The sequence below is a fragment of the Ceratotherium simum genome, chromosome 24 (assembly GCF_057802395.1).
Source record: "Ceratotherium simum simum isolate JZ-2026a chromosome 24, ASM5780239v1, whole genome shotgun sequence".
Classification (NCBI taxonomy): Eukaryota; Metazoa; Chordata; class Mammalia; order Perissodactyla; family Rhinocerotidae; genus Ceratotherium; species Ceratotherium simum.
This window is the reverse complement of record NC_141923.1, coordinates 23,737,515-23,763,295: the sequence shown is the minus strand read 5'-3', so window position 1 is coordinate 23,763,295 and position 25,781 is coordinate 23,737,515. Positions and strand designations below refer to the sequence as shown.

At 39.6% G+C, this 25,781-nt stretch overlaps 1 protein-coding gene across 2 annotated transcripts in view; it reads right to left on the bottom strand.

Moving 5' to 3' along the window:
* Nucleotides 1–23,319, bottom strand: part of DIO2 (iodothyronine deiodinase 2) — a 105,629-nt gene extending 82,310 nt beyond the window's left edge. The window contains exon 1 of one of the 2 annotated variants that reach the window (XM_087448105.1): nt 23,167–23,319. In XM_087448105.1, the coding sequence (XP_087304231.1) occupies nt 23,167–23,224 (58 nt within the window). In that variant the 5' untranslated portion in view covers nt 23,225–23,319. The remainder of the gene's footprint in view (nt 1–23,166) is intronic. The other variant, XM_087448104.1, reaches the window with a different exon arrangement.
* Between the last annotated feature and the right edge of the window lie 2,462 nt (nt 23,320–25,781).

Below are 25,781 nucleotides of genomic sequence, written 5' to 3'. Positions count from 1 at the left end.
AGAACTTTGATGTTTTCACTTAAAAGCACTTTATGGCTTCTCTTTGCCATATCTGAATTGCCAGCATCACTACTCTTGCACTTTGAGGCCATTACTAGGTAAAATAAGGGTTACTTGAATACAAGCAATGCGATACCTCGACAGTTGATCTGATAACCCAGAAGGCCACTAAGTGACTAACAGGCAGGTGGCATATACAGTGTGGATATGCTGGACAAAGGGATGATTCATGTCCTGGGCAGGATGGAATGAGATGGCACAAGATTTCATCATGCTACTCAGAACACCGAGAAATTAACAACTCATGAATTATTTATTTCTGGAATTTTCAATTTAATATTTTTAGACCCCGGTTGACCACGGGTAACTGACCCTACAGAAGGCAAAACCACAGATAAAGGGGGCTACTGTACTGATGAAATACGGCGGTAAGTGAGATGCCTGCAAAAACCAGTATTTAGTGTGGCTGTCTCTGAGAGTGTGGAATTAAGGGAGTTCTTTTGTCATATCTCTTTTTCTAAATTTTTATGTAATTAGCATGCATTTGTTTTAGAATAAGAATTAAATAAATAATAGAAAATGTATGGGGAAAGGATATAATATAGTGTTGTCTTATTTTCCATTAGAATGGACCTCCCATGTTAAATCTCTTTGCTATTAAATCCTGCCATGCTGAAAGAGAGGGGAAGCCCGCATTGATTGAGTAATTACTATGTTCAGGCATTTAATTAGATGGTTAGAAACATTAATCTTATCTACTTCTCACCACAACTTCACAATGAAAATATCATTATCTTTACTTTATAGATTTGGAAACTGACTCTTTGAGGTTGTATGACTTGCCTTTGGTCATGAAACAAGGTTTCAGACCCTAAGTACGGTATTCTTTTCACATTATCGTGATACTTTTCTTTCTTCTTCTTTTTTTTTTTGTGAGGAAGATCAGCCCTGAGCTAACATCCACGCCAATCCTCCTCTTTCTTTGCTGAGGAAGACTGGTCTTGGGCCAACATCCGTGCCCATCTTCCTCCACTTTATATGGGACGCCGCCACAGCACGGCCTGGCAAGCAGTGTCTCGGTGCACACCCGGGATCTGAACCCAGGCTGCCAGCAGCGGAGCACGCGCACTCAACCGCTACACCACAGGCCGGCCCCGGTGATACTTTGTCTTTTAATGCTGCAGACGGTAGCCTTGCCCTTTGCTGAGAATAGCAGTCTGGTTTAGGACTAAAATAGAAAATCATGTGAAGTCTCTAATAGCTCCATACTTCTTTTTATTTGTGGCTCCCTAATATATCAAATATCAATTCCTATTGGAGTATCTGTAGTCCCGATAAACTATTGCATTAAATCCTTTATATCCGATCAATTGGTTTGCTTGTAAACCAAGTTTTCCAGTTGGATAAAATGAAAAAAAAATCAGCCACTTGTGTTAAACTAATGTAGTTAAAACAATTGCCTCAAGTGTTCCATACTTGATATTGATTACATACCTAATACCACCCTGAAATTTTAATTTGTACATTCCAGATCAGAAGCAAAACATGGAGGAAACAGGAATGCTTGAAGCCGAATCTAGAGAATTTCCTTCAATGAAAGAAAAATTCTAGAATTATAAATTAGCCAAAGAAAAGAGTTTTTTAAAAGTCAGAATTTAGTCAGGAAAGTTCAGATTGAATTAATACTGATCAATAAGATACTAAAGATTTCAATATGTGTAGAAAGACTAACATTTACAGAAAATATTGGTAAAGTGATTAGATATTTATTAGAACTAACATTATTTCTGGCCATCAGAAAAGTGGTTATTCTCAGAAAGGCTTAGTGATTGGAATTAGGGAAAAGACGGTATCAATGAAGTTCTTTTCTTGATCTCGGGACTGGTTACATGATGACACTCAGTGTATTTTCTATTTGTATATTACAATTCAATAAACTTTGCTAAGAAATGACTTCTAACAGTGAGGACTAAAAACAACCTGAATGGTTTTTAAATGGCAGTTTTTGTATCTTTGCACTACAGATTTTAAAACAAAAACAAGAGTCATGAGAAGAGCTTAGGTATAGGGGATATCTATTGTTTTGCAAAAGAAAAAGACAGGAGAAAATTTCTTAAAATCATTTCACTTAAGAAAAAAAAGACAAATTCCTCTTAGTCCTTGTATTCCAAAAATATTTGACCTGGAATAAGAAAGAGAAATCTAAAGTCGTCATACACAACAGACCCCTAATAAACTCCCCTTTCTGCCACATACATGTGCACACATGCATAAACACACACACACACACACGCGCACACTCCAAACCATGTAAACCATCTCTGAAAATAAGTCTTTGTCCTATAAAGAGTCTCTATTGAGCAAGACTCATACACTTACATTTCTAAGGGTTAACTATGGGATAATTTTCATTAGCATCATAGCCAACAAGCTAAAAATGGCTTGTAAGGTTATTGCTGATCCATGAAAGTCTTATTTTTAAAGTTAACTACTTTAACGCTCAATTCTATCTAAAGCCTATTAGAAAATAATTTGAAAATGGCACGCTTAACTTCAGCAGAAGCTAGTAGTTCTCAAACTTGAGAATTCATAAGGATCATCTGGAATATTTGTTAAAAACATAGACTTTTAAACTTTATGTCCGAGACTCTGTTTCAGTAGATCTGTAGGGACAGCCTCAGGAATCTATACTTTTCACAAGCATGCCAGATAATTCTGAAGCAGATGATCAGCACACCACACCTTGAGAAACACTGCCACTCTTAGAATCTCAAATATTAACAAGTTACAGCCAAACGTGGCATGGGATTCAAAGAGATCACAATCCAAGCAGTGTGCATGGACTTGAATAGCCAGATGATTTTCATTCTGGAAAATCTAACAATCAACGATTTAACACCATACTAGAGTAAAGCAAAGGAAAAAGGCGTAACAGGAGAGGTGACTTCATTATTTTCTCTTAGTGAGTTTTTACAAGATGTACCCTGGCTGAAGTTTTATACGTTTATAAACTTTGTCCCAGTACTTTTGCAAACCTTTGTCCTGTGAGACACAATGGCTTATGTGAGGAGAAAGGGTACAATTCAGTAAATTTTTATGACACCTTGAGCCATGGTTGGCCAAGACCTAACAAACACTTTGGCTAACTAGCAGGCAAACCCTCCATTCTGAGACAAGCCCCACCCACGGAAGTCGTGACTCAGCCTGTCACAACAAGTGTACAAACATTACATCTGGACTGCCATGGGCTGTCAATCACAGGGTGGCTTACTAATTTTTCTGAAACTCAGAACCTCATCATGCCAGAAGAAGCAGCTACCTTGTTTACCTTCTTTCTTAGGCGATCTTTCTCTGCATTATCATTTTGATCATTAATGTGCTTGGGTTGACAGGAGCCAAAGAAAATTCAAATGCAACCCAGAAATAACAGAAATGTGTCATCCTGGAACGAACATGTGATCTGTCCAACCTAGGCACCTGCTTCTCATGATGAGTAATGCCAGATGTTTCAGGGAAAGATACAAGCCTCTATTACACATCTGCTTTATGCAATTGTGCAATGATACATCACAAGGGAGTTCTCTTTTTCTGACCCTGGGTTAGCCATCAGTTGTAGCCTAACATTTCAAGACACCAGTCCTTGAACTCATTATCCCTGCAACCTTTACTGCACTCTCTCATGAAAAAAGAAGAAAAGAAAAGAAAAAACAGAAAGAAATAAAGAATATTTGTCCAATATTTTCCCTCATCAACTCTGGACCAAAGCAATTATACGTGTAGACAACCTTTTCTGGTTTCCATTAAGGAGATGGCTGGACATTTGACAAAAGGGAAATATTTGTTGGCTACAGTAGGTAAATGAGAACTAGCTCACATTTGCAAGTAGCTTGGAAATGAAAATCACTATACTGGTAATGCTGCAAGTCAGTATTAGAAAAGCCTTCCGGAATCTGCATAGCTAGCTGAACATAATTCAGGTAAAACTACAAATAACTAGTAACAATGGCAAGAATTATAAACACTAACAACTTCTCTTGAATTACATGCTCCTGAAAAAATTCAATAAACAAGAAGCACAACTATAGTATGTTTATTTATTAGTTCAACAGACACTTATAGAGTGCCTTCTCTGTGCCATTCACTATGTTAAGTACTAGAGAAATACTCATGGTTCTTACCCTTATGGAGTCCAGGGGGGAAATAGACAATTGTTAGGGAAATAAATAGATAAGATGATGACACACTGAGATATATGTTCTGAAGGAAACTGGCATGGTTATGACATAGAAAAACTGAAGGAACCTAGAGTGGTCAGGTGAATTTTCTCCAAGAAGTGACATTTAAACTGAGACTAAAGGTGAAGAAAACTAAAATCATGCCAAAAGCAGGAGAAGAGTCCTCTATCTATTCCTCTGAACGGAGGAAATAATGAGGCAAGTCTTGCACGTAGAATCAAGCTTGGTGTGTTTTAGGAACTGAAAGAAAGTCAGTGAGCCTGGGAATAGGTAAGAATCAGATCTTGGAGGACGTTGTAGGTTATTGTAAGGAGTCTGGACTTTATTTTATAAATAAATATAGAAGAGAGATGGGAAGCCATTAAAGGACTTAAGGTGGAGAAATGGTATGAACCCATATATATTTCTAAAAGATCACACTGGATACAAAAGGGAGAATATAACGAAAGAGGCCAAGAGAATGTGGGGAGGTGTTAGGACAGTGATCCTCTAACTGTAAGGTGCACATGAATATCTGGGAACCTTGTTAAAATGTAGATTCTGATTCTCCAAGTCCGGGATGAGGCATAAGATTCTGTGTTTGTAACAAGCTCCTAGGTGATGCAAAAGCTACTGGTCCATGGACCACACTCTGTGTAGCAAAGTATGAGAATACTTTTACAGGAATCCAGACTTTTGTCTCTTTCAAGATGGTGGCTTGAGCTAGGATGCTAAATGTAGTAATGGAGGAAATTTGATACGTTTGAAATATATGCAGGAGTTGGAACTAACAAATTCTCTATAGCATGCCTCTTAACATTACAGCAGTGTGTATATTAAGACTTCTGAAACCAACATTTCTGAAAGTTGAAGGGGATTCTGAAGTTCTTGTCTCAACACTGGATAAGGATGGAGATAACAGTTGAGGAATTAAAGACAGAGGTAGAAACTTTCAATGAGTAGGCCAGAACTTAGCTTGAGGGATCGGGAGGGGGTTGAAGGTGGAGGGTGGGATAGAGACGCTGCCTGGGGCTCAGCCCATTTGTCTGACAGCCATGGAGTTATTATCACTAGCGTGTCTGTAAGAGCAGAAGACCACAGCTGTATGGGAAAGAACCTTGAATCTCAAAGTCAGAAGCTTCAAGTTTTAGTTCTGCCATACTTAGTTCTGCTCTTTGTTTCTGGGGGAAAAAAAAAATCACTAGTCTCTCGTATCTGCTTCCTCATTTAATAAAGTGAGATGCAATGAGATCATGCATGTGAAAACATTAGCAGGGTGCCTATCATAAGAAGATATTAATAAATGTCAATCAAATTACACTTATTCATCTTAATAGAGGACCATTCTGCTTCTTCTGAAGATGTAAAAAGAAAATTGTCTCTGTAGCTATAGAAGGGAGTGATTTCAAGTCCTGGAATATGTCCCCATGCAACCCATATTATTTCTGCTTCTGGTAGAGATGTTTTCTGACAATGCAGTTGGAAAGTCTTTTCTTATTTGGAGGCAATAAGAAAGTATTGCCTTTAAATTCAACAATGGTCCACACTTCTGCAAATGCCACGAAGGTAATTTCCAAGTTCTGTATAATACAGAACTTACAGAGCTTAACCAGTCCCTTCACCGCCTGAAAGGATACCTTAAAGGTAACAGACTCCTTTGTTATTGGAACTCTTAGGAAAAGACGAGTTTGGCAAAACCAAGGTAGGTTCCTTCAGGTCTCATTATAGCGACCATCAAGATATTTTTCTTGATGATTTGATATCAGTCTTCTACTGTTTGTTTGTTATGTTACTTGTATTAAGAAAGACGCTTGCTAGCTTTATCTTTCCTGGTTCCATTTCAAGTCATTCCTCTTTTCCACACTTGCAGAGGGAATAGAAAACAGTTGGTCCCCATACTCTATAACTCAGATCTCATGTGATGTTAGTCCGACTTCAATTAAGCCTCTTTTGTAATTAACAGCAAATATTTGCATACAAGCAAAGTTCCAGAAGTCCCCGAGAGCTGTTTGATCTCTAAGAGAGTAAAACATAGCCTCTGCAAATGTACTCTGCATCATTAATTCATAGTGATTATAGTCTTCCCAGTGATACAAAAGGCAAACTCAGCCTTTCGAAATTATAAATTCAAAACAATGAGCTTCTTTATAACCTTAAAAGTCATGGGCTTTACAGCTTTCTTAGGATAGGGAAGAATTTATAGAGTACATCTTATATAGCCCTATGAGTTCATTGACTTGTTGAACCCTGCCTGAAATGAACAACCAGGGATCTTCTCCCAAAACCCACTGTATCTATCCCAGACAAGGCAGATGTAGTCTCAGTCTCTCTTTCTGTCTCTGTCTCTCTCTGTTTCTCCCTCCCTCTCTCTCTCTCTCTCCACCCCCCCTTTCTCCTCTAGAATAGTTCTCAAAGCCCAAAAGATCTCCAAAATTTACCTTGGCAATCTACTCTGGTAGAGAAGAAGCAATAATTTTGGTCATTATTATTGTGCACACTCTCTTAGGCAACATTTAGGCCCAGGTCCAAAATGTCACATGCAACTCTAGCCCTCTATGGGAACTTGTCACAAAACATTTCTGAGTAAGTCAATTCCTCAACTGCACAGAATCCCTCAAACTGAAGAGGAAACGTCTAGGCATTTCCCACCCCTGCCAAATGATCGCTTCCTCCTCCACTCACAGGCAGGACACACCATCAAGGAACTGAATATTCCAACCACACAAATTATTCAAATCCTACAAACCATTCGTTCCCTCCACTTGGTCTAATGACAACTAATGCCCAGTATTTGGGTTTCAGAGATGAAAAATCTTTCAAAAGACACTCATCTCTCACCTCTACTTTCCGCAATGGTCTTGATCAGGCTCTCTCTGCTTTCAGTTCAACCCACTTAAATCCATCTTACACACTGATCCCAGAGGGAGACATCTAAGGTGTAAATTTGATCATGGCACTCGGGCAAAGGAAGAGCTGGAATTTAACACATCAAACCCACTGATATTCTTGCCTGACACCCTCACTAACCTGTAAAACCTTTAAGGCAGGAAACAAATCATATTCATCCCATTAATTCTACAAGCCAACACCAGGCATGGTATTTAATAGATACTCTACAAATGCTTGTTGAATGAGTAAATACTAGTTTTTTAGAATCACAGATTCCCAAAAACGGATATCCAGGAAGGAAGTGGGAAAAACATAGTAAATCACACAGATGCCCACTGTAGACCTTCTATTACATCTTCTCATTCCCCAGACCAGTTAGAGTAACATCTAAAATACAGTCATGTGGCTCTTAAAATGGGGATATGTTCTGAGAAATGTGTCATTAGGTGATTTCGTCCTTGTGTGAACATTATAGTGTACTTGAACCTAGATGCTATAGCCTAATACACACCTAGCCTATATGGTACTAATCTATGGGACCACTGACATATGCACGGTCCATTGTTGACCAAAACGTCATTATACAGCACATGACTGTAAATACTTTATATCACAACCTCCTGCTGCATCCAGAGCTCCTGAGATCACCATCACTTCCCAAGTGATATGCAGGGGAATCATATTTCATACCAACACATTATTACTGAAACAAAGCAAAGCCGTGCTCTGGGTTTTAAGTAGAATGGAATGGAATGAAGTTTTCTAAACACAGTTTCACTAAAGTGGACTTGAGTATGTATCTTCCAGTAATGATATCTCAATACCCACATCTGCCTCCCTGTGCCCACCACACAGACATGCACACAAACACGGTTTTTGATACTGCAAATCTTACTTACTCAGACATATGGGGGGTAAAGGTTACTCACCCTTAACTGCCATTCCTCCTCGGCTCCCCCCCCAACTGCATTATAATCATAGTCATTACTGTCATAATGATAGTAATAATGATTTGTGCTTCTACAGCACTTCTCAGATGATCTCAAAGCATGACTGCAGTGTGACTGTAAAAATTAAGAACATCCACCTCCTGTGGAGATGGTGTTTATAATAAGGGTGGGAGCTCACAGACTTGCTTGACACCCAGAAGTCAAAATTATGAGGAGGCTTGCACAGATTTGTGTCTCTTATTTAGCTAGGAAAAGGTGATTTTTATGGACACAGGTCAAGACAAGTCTCCAGAGGGGCCCATCAAAGAAGAAAGACCTATTTTTTATCCAACACTCTCTGACCTTATCAAATACATTTTATACTGACAAAGGGGAAGAAAAATTTTAATGCTTCCGTGGCTGAAATCTGCAAAGTGCCTTTCAGGTCAAGACAACAAATTGACCAGCTGTCTCATCTAGTCTCGGTCTCCAATCTCAAGCCAAACTTTCCGCATGACTCATATTTCTCCTTGTCCCCATTATATGTGATGCTTTCATAGCTCCCCAATAAATCCCTGCAAGTACTATGTGGACATTATTATACGTATATTCCATGATCCCCAAGAATCACTTAGGAGACTCTAGAAAACAGAAGGAACTCAGTTCACCCTTCATGGGGACAGATCCATCTGTGGGAAGGGTCCTAAGTCATAAAAGGCTGAGGTATTTCTGCCCCAGTCTAAATTACAAATCTCCCTTAACCATTCATCGAGAATATATTTAATATCTACCAAGTACCTATGAAGTGCCAGGATAAGGCAAAGCATTGGGAACAATAATATGTAGAGATGTATTCTCTGCCCTTGGGGAGCTCATATTCTTTGTAGGCTAGAGATCATGAGGGGATAACTGGTCTTGCTGCCACAGTGACTGCCCCAAGACGTTTAGTCTTTACATGGCAGCAGAAAGATGAATTTAAAATATAAATCAAACCATATTGCTCACCTGCTCAAAACCTTTTGATAGCTTCTCCTCACACTTAGAATGATGTCTAGATTTGAATCATGATCTACACAGGTGTCCCTGGTTCTCTTGCTGCCGGTCCCTCCAGTCTCATTCTCTTCCCTGTAATCCTTCCACTTAACGCACACTGACTTCCTTTCTGCTTCTCTAAGAACCTAGCTTGATCTCATCTGAAGGCTTCTGTACATGCTGCTCCAACTTCTTACAACACCTTCCCAAAGGGAATGGGTTAAGGCCAGACACACTGATGTGGGCTGCAAGTAATATTTATGTGCCCACAGCCATCCTCTACTGCCCATAATCCTAGGTCTCTCTCTGCTTTACACACTAGGCATTATAATTATGATTTTGTGACTGGAGACTGTCTGTCCAGTCACCAGGAAGCACCCTTCGTTGACGTGTGCTGGCCCATGAACATAGAAAGGTTGGTAACTCTCCCTCTCTGTCTGCTCCTTCTACTTCTCTTGAGTAGGCTTAAACTTGATGCCTTCGCGTATCCCAAGAAAGTTTCCCCATGGGAGCAATAACAGGAACTGGATTGTTTTCACAGAGCTTCATGTCTATCTTGTTAGCCTCCAGGGGTCAAATTTTTGTGTCTTGCTTCCTTGCAGGGGATTCCAAACTACAAAAATAAGTTTGTGCAACCAAAGAGCTACTCGATTGAATTCACCAATAGTTTGGATGCCTATTCACCAACACACAATTCTTCTCTGTGCAAAATGTTAATGGGCACAATGTAAGGGCACAAAAGCTCAAGCCTACCAAAATGAACACATAAATCGTGAGATGTGCCAAATTGGTGCTTTTGACATTCTGAAAGGTTCAAATAAGTCTTGGAACTTAGTGTAAAGGTCTCATCCATAATTGTTCCTAATTCTGTAGGAAGATTTCTCCCCAACCAAGATCACTGCCTCCTTCCCATCCCAATGCCTAATAAGGATATTGGTTCCCATTGCCAGCAGGCACCACAAGTGCCCACACTATGGTATGTGAGAAAACAGGCTGACGGCACAGTCTTTACACCTCTTTTCTGCTTTAACAATCATGTAACTGTTGGCTCGGTCTCATCGGCTGACTGTAATACTCATTCAGAAAACGTGGCTTCCAATCACACAGAACAAGTCTTATTCTCTCAGCAGTATTCCTTGCCATCTTCCGTCTTTCTAGAAAATGAGGTAAAACACTGCATGTCTTACCAAAATGTTTAGTAAAAGCCATGATTTTTTTTTCCTTTAAACTTGTATTAGGGGGCCCGCTCGGTGGCATAGTGGTTAAGTTTGCAAGCTCTGTTTCTGCCACCCAGAGTTCGCAGGTTCGGATCCTGAGTGTGGACTTAACGCACTGCTCATCAAGCCATGCTGTGGCGGCACCCCAAATACAAAATAGAGGAAGATGAGCACAGATGTTAGCTCAGGGCCAATCTTCCTCAGCAAAAAAAAAAATACCATAGACTACTTTTCCATTTCTGAACCTAAAAATGACTCCAGAGTTATACAGCCACACACCCATCTGTTCATCCATCCATCTGTCCCCTCAAACAGACCCTGTTCGAACAGGAACTATAAGTATTAATAAAACATGATCCTTGCCCTGAATCAATTATCTACCTTAAACCAAAGTTTCTGTCTTCAACAACAGCAATAGCTTTTAGGTCCAAATATACCTAGTCTATGTAACTTTACCCCTATTAATTTCTCTTTCATGACTCTCTACCAAACTTTTAATTAAATTCACACTATAGGGCCCGGCCCGGTGGCGCAAGCGGTTAAGTGCGCGCAGTGCGCGCGCTCCGCTGCGGCGGCCCGGGGTTCCCCGGTTCGGATCTGGGCGCGCACCCACTCACGGCTTGGCAAGCCATGCTGTGGCGGCATCCCATATAAAGTAGAGGAAGACAGGCATGGATGTTAGCCCAGGGCCAGTCTTCCTCAGCAAAAAATTGGCAGATGTTAGCTCAGGGCGGATCGTCCTGACCAAAAAAAAAAAAAAAATTTCACACTATATATCTGTGATGTCAGGGTTCTCCTATATCCTTGATTGGTTATTCATAGCCTGTAATTTACAAAGTACTTTCACATATAGGATTTCATTTAATCCTCAAAACAGTCTGTGAGGTAGATGTCATAAACTTCATTTTACAGAAGCAGCAGAACCTCAGGGATGCCATGTCACTTGCCCAAGGTCACACATGATCTTCTGGGCAGAAATGGACATTTCTGACTCCACATCACTATGGCTTCCAGTTATCAACTCTAACACCTCCCTCCAGTCTTCTTTGGTCACACAGTCAGTTAGCAAATATTTATTGAGCATCAACTGTGTGCAATATATTTTACTAAGTGGGAGTATTCATCCTTGCCAACTTGGTCAGTTTCTTCATTTCTGAAAATGACCAACAGAAGTTGTTCATCTCTGTGTTTCTTGAATCTAGAACTAGTCTCCTCTACAATTTCCAGCGAAATACTATAAAATATCATGTGGAGTCTGACTTCTTAAGTGTATGCCCACCTCAGCCCCACAGAAAGGGTCAAAACTTTTCTCTATAACTTATATCAATTTTTAAATTCTCTTATTTTGCATAGTAATTTATAGCCATAGTCCCTTTTCCCCATCCACTACCTAGAGAGAAAAGTAAGTGGATTAGAGGAGAAAAGGATAAGAAAAGTTACGTCTCTTTGGCAGTATTTAAGGAGCACAGGTGGATGAGCAGCTGGGAGCAGGGGGCCCATGGCAAGTGCAGATGGGAGGCCATGAATACAGACGACTCCACCAAAGGCCAGATTACACAGCTCCTCAATATCCCAACGAGATAGTTCTGTATTTTCTGCCACTTTTCAACCAAAGCCACTGCCCTCATTACCTTCATCTCACATCTGCTGTTTGTTGAGATACTTCAAACCCCAGTTCAGAAAGATGGCCCTTAAGATAGAAAAGATGTGAAATTAAAAGCAGATGCTTCAATGTCCTGGGGTCATGTCTGGGTCTGCAAATGGAAACAGGGACAGCGGGTTTTTATATTCTCTTGAGCAAATCCCAAGACATTCTTTAAAATGAGGCAGTCAAAAAATATAAATATTTCCGTTAGTCAAAGGATACCAGACAAAGGTTTGTCAAATCAGTGACTGTGCTAACGTCTCCAAGCGAAAATATTTACAAGAGGACTGAAGCAATCATTGTTACCAAGAACTTTGGTGAGACATATGCACTCTTCTCTCTCATTTTCCAGACAGATATATATGGCATGGAAAAGTAAAGAAAAGAAGAAAGTAATTAAAGGGGACAGGAGCTGAGAGGAAAAGGGTAGGAAATGTGAAAAGAAATGAGAAAAGAAGGTAGATGGTGTAAAAAAAGAACAAGTTTTGAAATCAGATGGACATCAATTTAAATTCTGGCTTTTGCTATGTGTCTCTGCCCAAATTGTCTCATTTCTACAGTGGACATGATGTTTACTTTGTAGGATAAATTTGAAGATCAAATGAGATATTGAATGAAAAGAGCCAGCATGGTGTTTGACAGAGCAGACTCTCAGTACAGAGAAGTAACAGTGATTGTTGTTATTTATTTTAGACTAAAAGATTGAAGAAAGAGAAAAGGACCAGGGAGATGTTCTCACTGAATAACATGTCATTCTCAAACCAGATTTTTTCAAAATCTCTTGAAAAAATCTACCTGGATATTCCAGAATCTTTTAAATTGACTATTAATTGAACTACTCTGATAATTTTATAATGTATGGATAGAAAGGGGAAACTGCCCAAAATAAAACTAAAAAAAATTTTTTTGAGTACACTGTGATTCTCAATCCTGCATATGTATCAGAATCACTTGCGGGGCTTTAAAAAAAATCAAATCCCCAGGCCTCATCTCCACAAATTTGTTTTCGGTAAGTTTTGGGTAGGGCTCAGACACCTGTATTTTTTTAAAGTTCCACAGGTATTCTAACAAGATTAGAATTCCAAACAAGGTTGAGAATTGCTGCTATACATACTGCATAAAGTTGCACATTCTGGCAATGCAAGACTCTATCCCAATACTATTCCGAATCAATGTAAAACATCAGTAGGGAAATAAATACACATTCAACATAGCAACTTTCTACATCAAATTAAAATCTGCAGTTACAAGGTCTTTTATTTTCTGCATCTATTTACTCAAACTTCCTCCCTAGTTATACCCATCTCTAAGACCAAGATGTTCCCTATAAGAAAGACTATGTAAACACAATAAACCCTTCCTCTAAGATGTGCTCCAGGTTTTAACTAATCCTTCACGGGTCTACATGATGACAGTTATAATTTAATGACTCCTGTTTCAAATGTGTGGAGAAGCACACGCCTGAGAATGGGGCAGTGACTGCAGCACATCCTGTTCTCAAGAGTGACGGGGGTAACATTACGTAATTTGACATTTTGCTTCAATTTGCTGCCTCCATCTGTACAAGCATTGATTGGTGTATGGAGAATGAGTTATTTCACCTCGTAATGGGTCACCAGGGAATTAAAACAATCAAGTGAGTATTTCTTTGCGAATCAAGTCTAAATGGTTAATAATGTACCAAGTCTCAATAGAAGACACTTCACTGTCCACCGATGCTTCTGGAGTGCACGTTTTGTTTAAGATTACAGCTTTGATTGTTTAAAAAACCATCATTTTCACCATTCCAAAAGGAAAATAGTTATAAAAACACAAAGCTTTTGTTCTTATATCATAAAGTGGACCATTTTGTAAGGCTTGGTTTGCCAAATCCAGAACAGCTTATAACGCTTTTGTTTTTAAATATGCAACAGAAAAATTATTCCAAATAAATTTTAAAATGAAATGCCAGAAACTTGAGAAAATGCACTCAGTGGGCCAAGAAAACAAAAAGAGTGGACTGTGATGAGTGTCTCCCTTCTTCTTCATCAGGTTTCACTTAGCTAAGGTCACTCATGCAATTGCAGATAAACAAACAAAGGAACTTCCATTTAAACATGGTACATTCCTAACAGGATTTCTCAGCATAAGGGAGAGAGGCCCTCTCAGAGCCTCCCCGCCTCACGGAAGCATCAGCTGCTCCTCATCGCTCGGGGAGCAAGTTGTGAAGAACACTAGTAACTTATAATTAAAGTGAAGAAATTCCTTTCAGATATCATCATAAAGGGAAATGACAGAGACCCAAAAGAAATGAAGAAATTAAGACAAAAAATGTAAACCCACTAACCCCGTGAAGACCTGACGTGACCCCAGCTTATAAGAGAAACATATTGGCCTTAAAAGAATTATCCTTTTGATAGGAAAGCCACATCAGTTGAGACAAATCCTGAGAAAAGAAGGTCACATTGGTAAGAAATGAACAGATAGTCATTTTAAGAGCTTAACGATGTAGATAAACTGGTAAAAAAGAAAGTTGGCGGCTCATCAATCCTCTAATTATTTACCTTCTTTAGGACACTGGGGGCTTTTATAGGATCTTTCAACACTGAGTTTATCAGATAGTCATAGTCTTATCAAATAAGTTTAAGGTAAAATCACTTTAAGTTACCTTGAATATTTTCTGTTTCTTATAAACATTCAGATAAAATGGAAGTTTCTATTTGATCATTTCTTTTTATTCTATGGCTTGCTCACTCTCTCTCTCCCTGCCCTCCTCTGTTACTGTCTCTTTTCTTTCTTTATCTCTCAATCTCTCTCTCTCTTTTCTTTGAATAAAAAGAAAAGATCCAATATGTTTTTCACTATGTTCTCAAGACATCTAAATAGAAAAACGCCTCCTGAAAGAGATTAATCTTTCATTGAAATAGTCCTTCATAGATTTTTGAAACTGAAAGGAAATGACAGAAAAGAGTCCAGTCCCCACAGGCATTGTGATTCAGGCAGGGGTGCCATCCAAAATATTTGCATGGGCTGTGAGTTGAATTTGAGTTGAATTGGTACAGTGTGGGTGTACAGCAAAAGAGTGGCCTGAAGTAGAAAAAAAAGAGAAAAAAAATGATATATCAAAGATATTTACACAATCTGCTTGCCAAGTTACCAAAGTATTGGCCTCCTGTAGGCAGCCGAGACATCTGGGACCCTTCAGCTTCAATTTTTATATTCCCAGCCCTAAGTCACTGCCCCTAAATTGACTTTTATCACTTGGGGGTGGGGGGGGTCACTTTATATCGTAAACAGCTAGTCCTTTTTTTTTGACTACTTGGGAACCTAAAACAATACATTCAACGTATATATGTTAATGAAAGACTATTAAGACTTTTTTACCAGATTTCATCAGCTAAGTCTCGAGAATAGCACGTTCATAAGCCTCACTATTCAGAACCAGCATAAAATAAAGGAAAGCACATGAATAGCTACAAAGACCCCATTTTAGACCCTGCTCCATCACCGGCCATGTGACTTTGGAAATAACAATAATTAACATTTACTGAGAATTTAATATTTGCCAGGCACTGTTCTGAGCACCTGACATGTGTTAAGCCATGCAGTCTACATAATAGCTCTATGAATTAGATATCATTATTATTATTAATGTTGAAACAGAAATACAGAGTGGCCAAATCGCTAATTAGTGAAGAAGCCAATGTTTGAACCCATGGTGCTAGCTCTTCAACAATGCTCTTAACCTCTATGCTATAACATTCCTCAATATTACTCAATTTCTCTGTCTGAGCCTCAGTTTTCTAATCTGTGAGAATGTAATGAAGATTAAATAATACACTAAATGGCCTTAACTTTTAAATAGTACTACCTTTAAGGAGACTTCTAATTCCAGCCATGATGAAGTAATGCAGACTAGATTTATCTTCTTATCTTAAACAATAATAAAACTGGGGGAAAATGCAAAACAATGATATTCAAAGATTTGACAACTGGCAACACAGGTCAGTGATCCCTGAGAGAGGGGAGACAAATAAAGCGAGCCCATAATTGCCCTGGCTTACTTCTCAGAGAGTTTCCAGACTCAGTGCAGAAAAAGGGAACCCAAATAGAACCACAGCTCTTTCTGAATTAAGGAGACAGAGTCTGAAGTTTGAGTCTGAATTAAGCAGACAGAGTTTGGAATTCAAGGAGGCTAAAGCAGTTAGAATTAGTGGGGTAGAGTACAGTAGAGGATGGAGTTGCACAGGGAGAAACCCCCAGAGATCTGAAGAGGGAGAGTCTTGAGTTTTGGCTGAGTACTGATGCGCATGTGTGTGACAGGAAACTATCTAAGGCCAGGGAAGGGAGAAGGTGAACAGTTCCTAAAGCTCACACAGGGCTGAGAATCGTTCTGTTCCAACCATACTAAGTGGAAAGACCTCCTAATACATGGGGAGTTAGGTAGAGTTGTCAGTATGGCATTGCCTTAGAAGTGGGGCTAAATTAGTCTTAGACTAAAGGCTGATTTTGCATCTTCCCTAATAAAACTTAAAAGCAAGTCTCAAAAGGATCAGGTTGATTCCAAGTAATTTAACTGCAACCTAGAACAAAGCCAAACAGTATTTAAGGGATAGAACAAAATTCAGCACTCAAGTACATAAAATTACAAATGCATCAAAAATTACCAGGCATGCAAATTATGAGGAAAATATAAACCATTTTTAGGAGAAAAATCAATCAATAGAAATAGATCCAGAAATGGAAAGATGATAGAATTAATAGACAAGGATATTAAAATAGCTACTATAAATATGCTCAATATGTTCAAGAAGATAAAGGAAAAAAAACGTGAGCATGATGAGGAGAGAAATGGAATATACAAAAAGGAAAAAAACAAATCAAACAATCTCTAACATGAAAAACGCACTGGATGGGATTGACAACAGATTAAATAATGCAGAAGAAAGAAAAAGATCAGTGAACTTGAAGACATAGCAATAGAAAATATCCAAAATAAAACAGAGAGAAAAAAGACTAAAATATGAACAGAACATAAGTGACTGTAGGACAATATCAAGTGATATAACATGCAAGAAATGGGAGGAGGAATATTTGAAAAAAGAATGGCAAAAATTTTCCAAATTTATTGAAAACTATAAACCCTCAGATCCCAGAAGCTCAATACAGCCCAAGCAAAATAGACAAAGAGAAAATCAGTCCAATTTACATCATATTCAAATGGCTGAAAAACAGTAATAAAGAGAAAATATTAAAAATATTCAGTGACAAAGACATCACATATAGAAGACTGAAGGTAATAATGACAGCAGACTTCTTTTGAGAAACTATGCAATCAAGAAGACAATGAAGTGACATTTTTAAAGTATTGAAACAAAAACACTTTCAACTAAGAATTCTACACCCAACAAAAATATATATATATAAATGAAGATGAATTAATGGTTTTTGCAGATAAACATAAGCCTTAAGAATTCATCACTAGAAGTTATTCAGGCAGAAGGAAAATGATACCTGAGGAAAATTTGGATCTACACAAAAACATGAAGAGCACCAGCAATGTTAATATGTGAGTAAATATAAAAAATGTTTTTTATACTTTTAAAAATAAGATAATAGTAATAGTAAGATAATTCACTATTTAAAACAAAATTAATAATTATGTAGTATGGACTTTATAATATATGTAGAAGTAAAATGTATGACAATAACAAAAGGCAGGGAGATGGGAGTATACTAGCAGAGGTTCTTAAATATATGTATAGTGGTATGACATTATCTGAAGGAAGACTATGATAAATTAAAGATATATAATACTGTAAGCCATAGAAACAACCACGTAAAAAAAAAAGTATAGCTAATAAGTCAATAGTGGAGATAAAATGGAATCATAAGATATATTTAATTAATCCAAAAGAAAGTAGGAAACAAGGGACAAAGAATAAGTAGAAATATAGAAATTGTTTTCTATATTTCCTATAGAAAACAAATAGAAAGATGGTAGATACAAATCTAATAATATCAATAATTATATTAATTATAAATGGTTGTAGTACTACCCTTGAGAAAGAAAAAGAAAATGCATTTGACTGGCCAAAAATCAGTGCTTCCATAAGAAAGGATAATGAATGACATAACTGGAAAATAAAAGTGCATTGTTAACATTGATTTCTCCTTGAATCAAAGATAACCATGAGACATTATCTTTACAGCCCTTCTCCCCTGAAGTAAGAACATACAAATAGAAAACTATCTGTGCAGAAATAAAGGTCGAGAGAAGACACACAAACTCTTAACAGTAATTAAGTCCAGGGAGAATTGTGGGGAAGGAAGGTGAACTAGAGTGAAGGGAAGAGGGAGCTTGTTAAACACAGATTTCCAAGCCTCACCATGAGTGATGGATTCAGTCGATCTAGGATTGTGCCTAGAAGTCTGCATCTTTAGCAGGCACCTACAAGTAATTAGGATTCAACAGTCCTTGAATCACACTTTGAGGGACATTAGTGGAGTAGTTTAGAGAATGGAACCATAAGTCTATGGTCAGACTGCCTGGGTTTGAATCTCAACTCCACCAACCACTAGCTTGGCACATGTCACTTAATTTCAGTTTAATGAAGTGTAAATGGGAGTATCTGTATTAACGGAGTTACTTCATTTAAAACACTTAACATAGTGTCTAGCCTATAGTCATCCATTAATGTTAACCAATGTTGTTACATGTATTTACGAATAATTTGGATTTTTATATGGATGGTATCAGTGTATTACTTGGTGCCATGCCAAGCCATATTGGAGGCTGAGGCAAAAGGGAAAATCAGTAATGCTGAGCCTGTCTTTGCTTAAAATTTTGATATTGTGTTCATCATGATTTTTTTGCATTAATTTTGATTTTTAAAATATTATATTAAAATATTGTTTATGTAGGAGTGTTTTTTTGGTGCCCAAGTCCAGTGCCTCACCCTAGTCCCAGCCCTGTATTTCTCATGTAAATAAAAGAGGTGGGGAAGAGGTTTATTCCCATGATTACTTGGTGCACTGATCAAGTATTGCAGAGACAGGTGTGGCTTCAGTCTCTGAAAGAATGGAAGACATTAGTATCCTGAGAATGAGGTGTTTTTTCATTATTCAAGCCATCTCCTACACCTTCTTTCAAATACCCAGCTCTCCTAAAAATATTTCAACAAAGAATTCACTTTACTAAAAATTTATTTGCACATCTCTTTATAAAATTGTTTCACCTGCAAAATGACCTCAAACAAGAATGGTAACATGGTAACACTCGATAGTGGTCAGTTTATGTCAGGTATTTTTCTATGCACTCCACATATGTCAAATGATTTAATTCCTTCAACAGTCCTATGAAATAGGTATCTTTTTTTTTTTTTTTTTTTTGCTGAGGAAGATTAGCCCTGAGCTAACCTCCATTGCCAATCCTCCTCTTTTTCCTGAGGAAGATTGGCCCTGGGCCAACATCCATGCCCATGTTCCTCTACTTTATATGTGGGAGGCCGCCTCAGCATGGCTTGATAAGCAGTGCATATGTCTGTGCCCAGGATCCGAACCTGCAAACCTGGGGCCACCGAAGCAGAGTGCACAGACTCAACCACTACGCCACCGGGCCAGCCCCAAGATACGTACCATTTTTATCCCCATTTTTATAGATGAGGGAACTGAGGTCTTTTAAGGTTACATGACTTTCCCAACACCACACAACTGGAAAGTGGCAAGAATCAGGACTTAAAACTAGGCCTTTTGATCTGGGGCCTCACTCTTAACCACCACGCTACATGGCCTTTCACCCTCAAACTGAGGAGGCAGAGATCCAGGAAACCACAGGATGTCAATAGGCAGTAAACACATTTGGGACCCTTCAACTCCTGCTTTTTATGTTCCCAGAGCTAAATCGCTGCCTCTATCTTGACTAGTATCCCACCGGGGGTAACCACATCAACAGCTGGTTCCACTGCCTAGATAATCAGGAATGTAAAAGACCACTCTCAGTGATTTATAGTCAAAGTGGCTGTTCACTGGCGGAAAGATACACACAACACACACACACACGTCCTTGGAGTGTACATGGGATTTCATTCCACTTGTCAAGAGAGATTTGTGAAGAAAGCAAGAACACTTGGATCACTTCAGCGTGTGCCCCCTTTTTCTCATTATGATATCTTTGCAGTCATGCAGGCCTCTGACAGCATGTCACTTTGGAAAATGGTATCTCTGTTGAAAGCTTGATGAGAACATCTTATTTCTAATGCTAACTAATTCCTGCTTGCAGATAATCCTCCTCGAGTGATGTTTACACAAGATACAGAGAAATGACAGGATAAAAATAGTTACTATGAAATTCTCCACAGGCTATAAACAGTTTTAACTTTTGGCAAAAGGACTTTATTATTTACATATTCAGACAAATATAGGTCACACTCTCCTCAGATTATTAATGTTCCTCTGCAAATAACTGACATACAGAGTGTGTAAATATACCAACTGAACCCCTTCCTGTGTCTTAATTAAATTCTAGCAATCTTGCTCAGAGTCTTGTGTATTTGGTTTATCTTAGGATCACTATTAATATGTATCAATAATATTGCACTCAAAGGTCTTTCCTTGCCACCTTTTTTCAAGGAACAAATAGTCAGAAGTGATTTGTTTCCAATGATAGATAATGTCTAACTCCCAAATCTCAAGATTCTAATCTCCCACTGTCCAAACATCCTTAAACTTCAAATAACATCAATTCAAATGCCATAGCCCTAGTAGAGAACCAGGTGGCAGATTATGTAACTGAACTAAGGAATACACTGGTTTACATTAAAACAGTTATTTCTCTGTCAAATCCTCATAGCAAAAACAGAATCTCAGTTCAACTTTTTTAGGCCAAATGAAGCATCATGTTTATAAATAAAACCTTCAGTCCTTTCCCTCTCTAAGCAGTAAATTCTTTGCAACCTCTGGCATTTGCAGTCTGAACATTTGTCTGATTTAGTTGCAGGACAAAGGCACTCTGTTATGGAAAAAGAAGCATTTCAGCACTCACTCATATCCCAAAACATCCCTAAAACGTAGGTGTCCTATGGGGTCTGTGGAAGATGGAATAATGACTCCCAAAATATGTCCAAGTCCTCATCCCTGGAATCTGTGATTATGTTACCTTACAGGTTAAAAGGGACTTTGCTGATGTGATTAAGGTTAAGGAGCGTCAGATGGAGAAATTATCCTGTGTTATGCAAGTGGGCCCAATCTAATGACATGGGTATTTAAAATAGAAGACCCTTTCCCAACTGAGTTTATAGTCAGAAAGGGAGATGTGAGTACAGAAGAATGGCCAGAGAGATACAATGTTGCTGGCTATGAAGATGGAGGGAGGGGCCCCAACCTAAGGAACATGCATGCACTCTAGAAGCTGGAAAAGGCAAGAAAACAGATTGTCCTCTAGAGCCTCCAGAAAGGAATGCAGTCCTGCGAACACCTTGATTTTAGCTCAAAGATACCTGTGTCACGCTTCCAACCTACAGAACTGTAAGATAATAAATTTATGTTTTATGCCACTAAGTTTGTGATGATTTTTTATAGCAGCAATAGGAAATTAATACAGAATATTTTCAAGTTAATAGGCAACTCAACTTAACAAGAAATATCATTTCAACCTTTACAACAGGTATTTTTATCATTTGTTCCTACCAAAGGAAATGAACTGTGATGGTTAATTTTATATGTCAAATTGACTGGCCATGGGGTTCTCAGATTAAACATTATTTTGGAGTGTGTCTGTGAGGGTCTCTTTGGATGAGATTAGCATTCGAGTCAGTAGACTCGGTAGACTAGATTGCCCTCCCCAATGTAGGTGAGCATCATCCAAGCCATTGAGGGCCCGAATGAAACAAAGTTCGGAGGAAGGAGGAATTTTCCCTTTTTGCTTTGTGCCTGCCTGCTTGAGCTGAGATATCTCATCTCATCTTCTCCAGCCCTCAGGCTGGGATTTGCACCATCAGGTTCCCCAATGCTCAGGCCTTTGAACTCAGAATGAATTACATCGTGGGCTCTCCTGGGTCTCCAGCTTGCAGATAGCACATGGTGGGACTTCTCAGCCTCAATAATCATTTGAGCCAAGCCAATTCCTCATGATAAATATATATCTTATTAGTTCTGTTTCTCTGGAGAACCCTGACTAATACATGCACTTTCTTCTCTACACAGAACCATGTATGCTATTAGGACATAAAGAGTTCATTAATCTTCTATTTTCCAGGAAATAAACTAAAGGAATATTCTTAGGTGCTGAAACCAAAGCCACTGAACTACAGACCTCAAGCTTCAACCATTTCCCATGTCTCTAAGATACAAGATCCCCAGAATTTCTTAACAATTAGCAACTTCTGATTTCTCTGAAATCGTCAGGTTATGAGGAAAGGAGTTGTGGAGGGAAAATAGAGGTAAGTGACCCAGGCCTGGTTTCCAGGTGACTTCTTAGAGCACTGGAGTTTCACACACACACTTGGCAGGTCAATTTATTATTTATTCATTCCTTAAGCAGATATTGATTCTGTATCTATAATGTCCCAGGTATTGTTCTAGATGCTAGTGATACAGTGGTGAACATGACAGCCAATGCTTCCATCCAAGAAGCTGGAATTTGTGGATTTTTACAGACCAGTGGGAGCTTACAGAACAAAGCAAACTTCTTTCCAGCTCATGAGCACCTAGTCTGGACTTTTGCTCTACAAGCATGAAGATAAATGACTTAGTAGGAGGGCGGAGTCAAGATGGCAGCGTAGGCAGACTCTGAACTCACCTCCTCCAGGGGACACAGCCAATAACAACTACTCGTGGAAAAATTACCCCTGAGACAGAACTGAAAACTGGATGAGAGGAACTCCTGCAACAACGGACAATCCTAACTGAGGTAGAAGAGGCAGAGACTCCCTTCTGGAGAGAAAAACGCCGCCTTCACAAGCCGCCAGGGTCACGGCCGCCGGGAGCAGCGCACAGGTACGCAGCCTCCCTGGAGGCGCGGGGCCCTGAGCCGGGAGCGCCCCTGCTGTGGGCATTTGGTGGACCCAGCACAGTCGAGACCAGCGGCATAATATCTGACTTTGCTGCTACTAAAACACTGGGGAGCACCCCCAGAAAACCCGGTTCACAAAGAAACTAAAACTGGCTCTTAAAGGGCCCGCGCGCAAACTCACCCGTTTCAGAAAGCATCCTAAAATCACCAGAAAGAAAGGAGCACAGTGCTGTGGTGAAAAGAGACTCACCTAATAGGCCCTGAGTGCAACTCGGTGGGGGGTGAGACCTCTCCAGGGACTGGGACATTGGCGGCGGCCATTGTTGTGGCCTGGTGTGGGCGGGCTGACACAGACGCCACTGGAGTTCTCCCTGAGACCTGCTAGCCCAGGCTTGCCCCACCCGCTAGAGCACCAATTTAATCCAGCTCAGCCAGGGCAGGCAGCCCACCCTAGAGACTGGCCCCACCCAACAACAAGCCCTCAGGCAACGTGTGGGCCTGCATAGATTGGTGACTGGATTCTCTGCAGCCTGGCAACTGAGCCGACTTGAGCGGGGCAGGGTGTGCACAAGGAGTGGGTGGAGAGTGTGGGGCGGTGGCGGAGTGTGTGGGGCTCCCGCCGTGGAGAGACTGGGTGCGCTTGGGGAGATCGGGGCGCTCACACGGGGCAGGACTGTGTTGACTGTGTGTGTGGACCTGTGGGCGGCAGGGCTTGTCAGCTGCAGAAGACTTGTGCTTCTCAAAGACCCACATAGGAGGTTTGCCCCACCTTCCAAAGCCTGAAACAATTGGGTGCTCCTGTACCTGAGGCCAGCCCCACCCAGCTGCAATCCTCAGAGAGCTGACAAGAGACCTAATAGGCTAGAGGCTTACAGCAATTGTAAGGCACTAAGCCTAACAACCTGCCACACTGGGGGCCTACTCACTTAAAAGAAATACTGCAACACAAATGTGGTATTAGAACTTGCAGCCAACTGTGCTGGGGATCCCCACACCTGATAAAGAGACTGAAGGGCCCACAACAACTACAAGCAGCTGAGCATTACAACAGCTGGCCAGGAGCATAACTCGGCCTCCCTGGGTGCCTACAGGGAGAGCAAACAGGCCACAACAGAAGGACACACGTAGCCCACATAGGGGTCACCCCTGGAACATTGAGAACTGAGGGAAGCACACTGGAAGCCTCCTAAGCCATCACTTACATAAGGTCACCTATCCAAGAGCAGGAGACATAGCTGACCTACCTAATATGTAGACACAAGCACAGGGAAAGAGGCAAAGTGAGGAGGCAAAAGAATACATTCCAAGTAAGGAAACAGGACAAAACCCCAGAAAAGGAACTAAGTGAAACAGAAATGAGCAACCTACCCGAAAGAGAGTTCAAACTTAGAGTGTTAAGGATGCTCACTGATCTGGGGAGAAGAATAGATGAACTCAGTGAGAATGTCAACAAAGAAATGGAAGATATAAAAAAGAACCAATCAGAAATGAAGAATATGATACTGGAAATGAAATTTCATTAGAGGGACTCAAAAGCAGAGTAGGGGATACAGAAGAACGGATCTGTGAGCTGGACGAAAGACTAGAAGAAATTACCCAAGGTGAACAGGTAAAAGAGAAAAGAATTAAAAAGAGTGAGGACAGTCTAAGGGACCTCTGGGACAACATCAAGCGCACTAACATCCGTGTTATAGGTGTCCCGGAAGGAGAAGAGCGAGACAAGGGGTCAGAGAATCTATTTCAAGAAATAATAGATGAAATCTTCCCTAACCTAAGGAAGGAAACAGACATCCAGGTACAGGAATCACAGAGAGCCCCAAACAAGATAAACCCAAAGAGGCCCACACCAAGACACATCATAATCAAAATGTCCAGAATTAAAGATAAAGAGAGAATCCTAAAAGCTGCAAGACAATGTCAAGGAAACCCCATAAGGCTATCAGCTGACTTTTCAGCAGAAACCTTACAGGCTAGAAGAGAATGGCACGATATATTTAAAGTGCTAAAAGGAAAAAACTTACAGCCAAGAATACTCTACCCAGCAAGGTTATCATCGAAAATGGAAGGAGAGATCAAAATTTTCCCAGATAAGCAAAAATTAAAGGAGTTTGTCACCAAGAAACCAGTGCTACAAGAAATGTTAAAGGGACTGATTTAAGGGGAAAAGAGAAGACCACAAATAGGAAATATTATCTATTTCCATGATTAGAACGTAATGGATACAAATGCACAAAAAAGAGGTTAGATATGATATCAAAAACATAAAAGGAGGGAGGAGGGAAGTTAAAGAGTACATATTTCAGACAGAGGTCAAACTAAAGTGACCATCAATTCTGTATAGAAGAAGAAAGGAACAGAGAAGGACTACTAAAACACTGAGAAAAAAAAAAAAGTTAAAAAATGGCAGTAAGTATACACTTATCTATAGCTACTTTAAACGTCAATGGACTAAATGCTCCAATTAAAAGGCATAGGGTGGCTGACTGGATAAAAAAACAAGACCCATATATATGCTGCATACAAGAGACACACTTCAGACCTAAAGACACTCACAAACTGAAAGTGAAGGGATGGAAAAAGATACTCCACGCAAATGGCAATGAAAAGAAAGCTGGGGTAGCAGTACTCATATCAGACAAAATAGACTTTAAAACAAAAACTGTAAAAAGAGACAAAGAAGGGCATTACATAATGATCAAGGGAACAATCCAACAAGAGGATATAACACTTGTACATATCTACGCACCCAGTGTAGGTGCACCTAAATATATAAAGCAATTATTAACAGACATAAAAACAGAAATAGACAGTAACACAATAATAGTAGGGGACTTTAACACTCCACTTACACCAACGGACAGATCA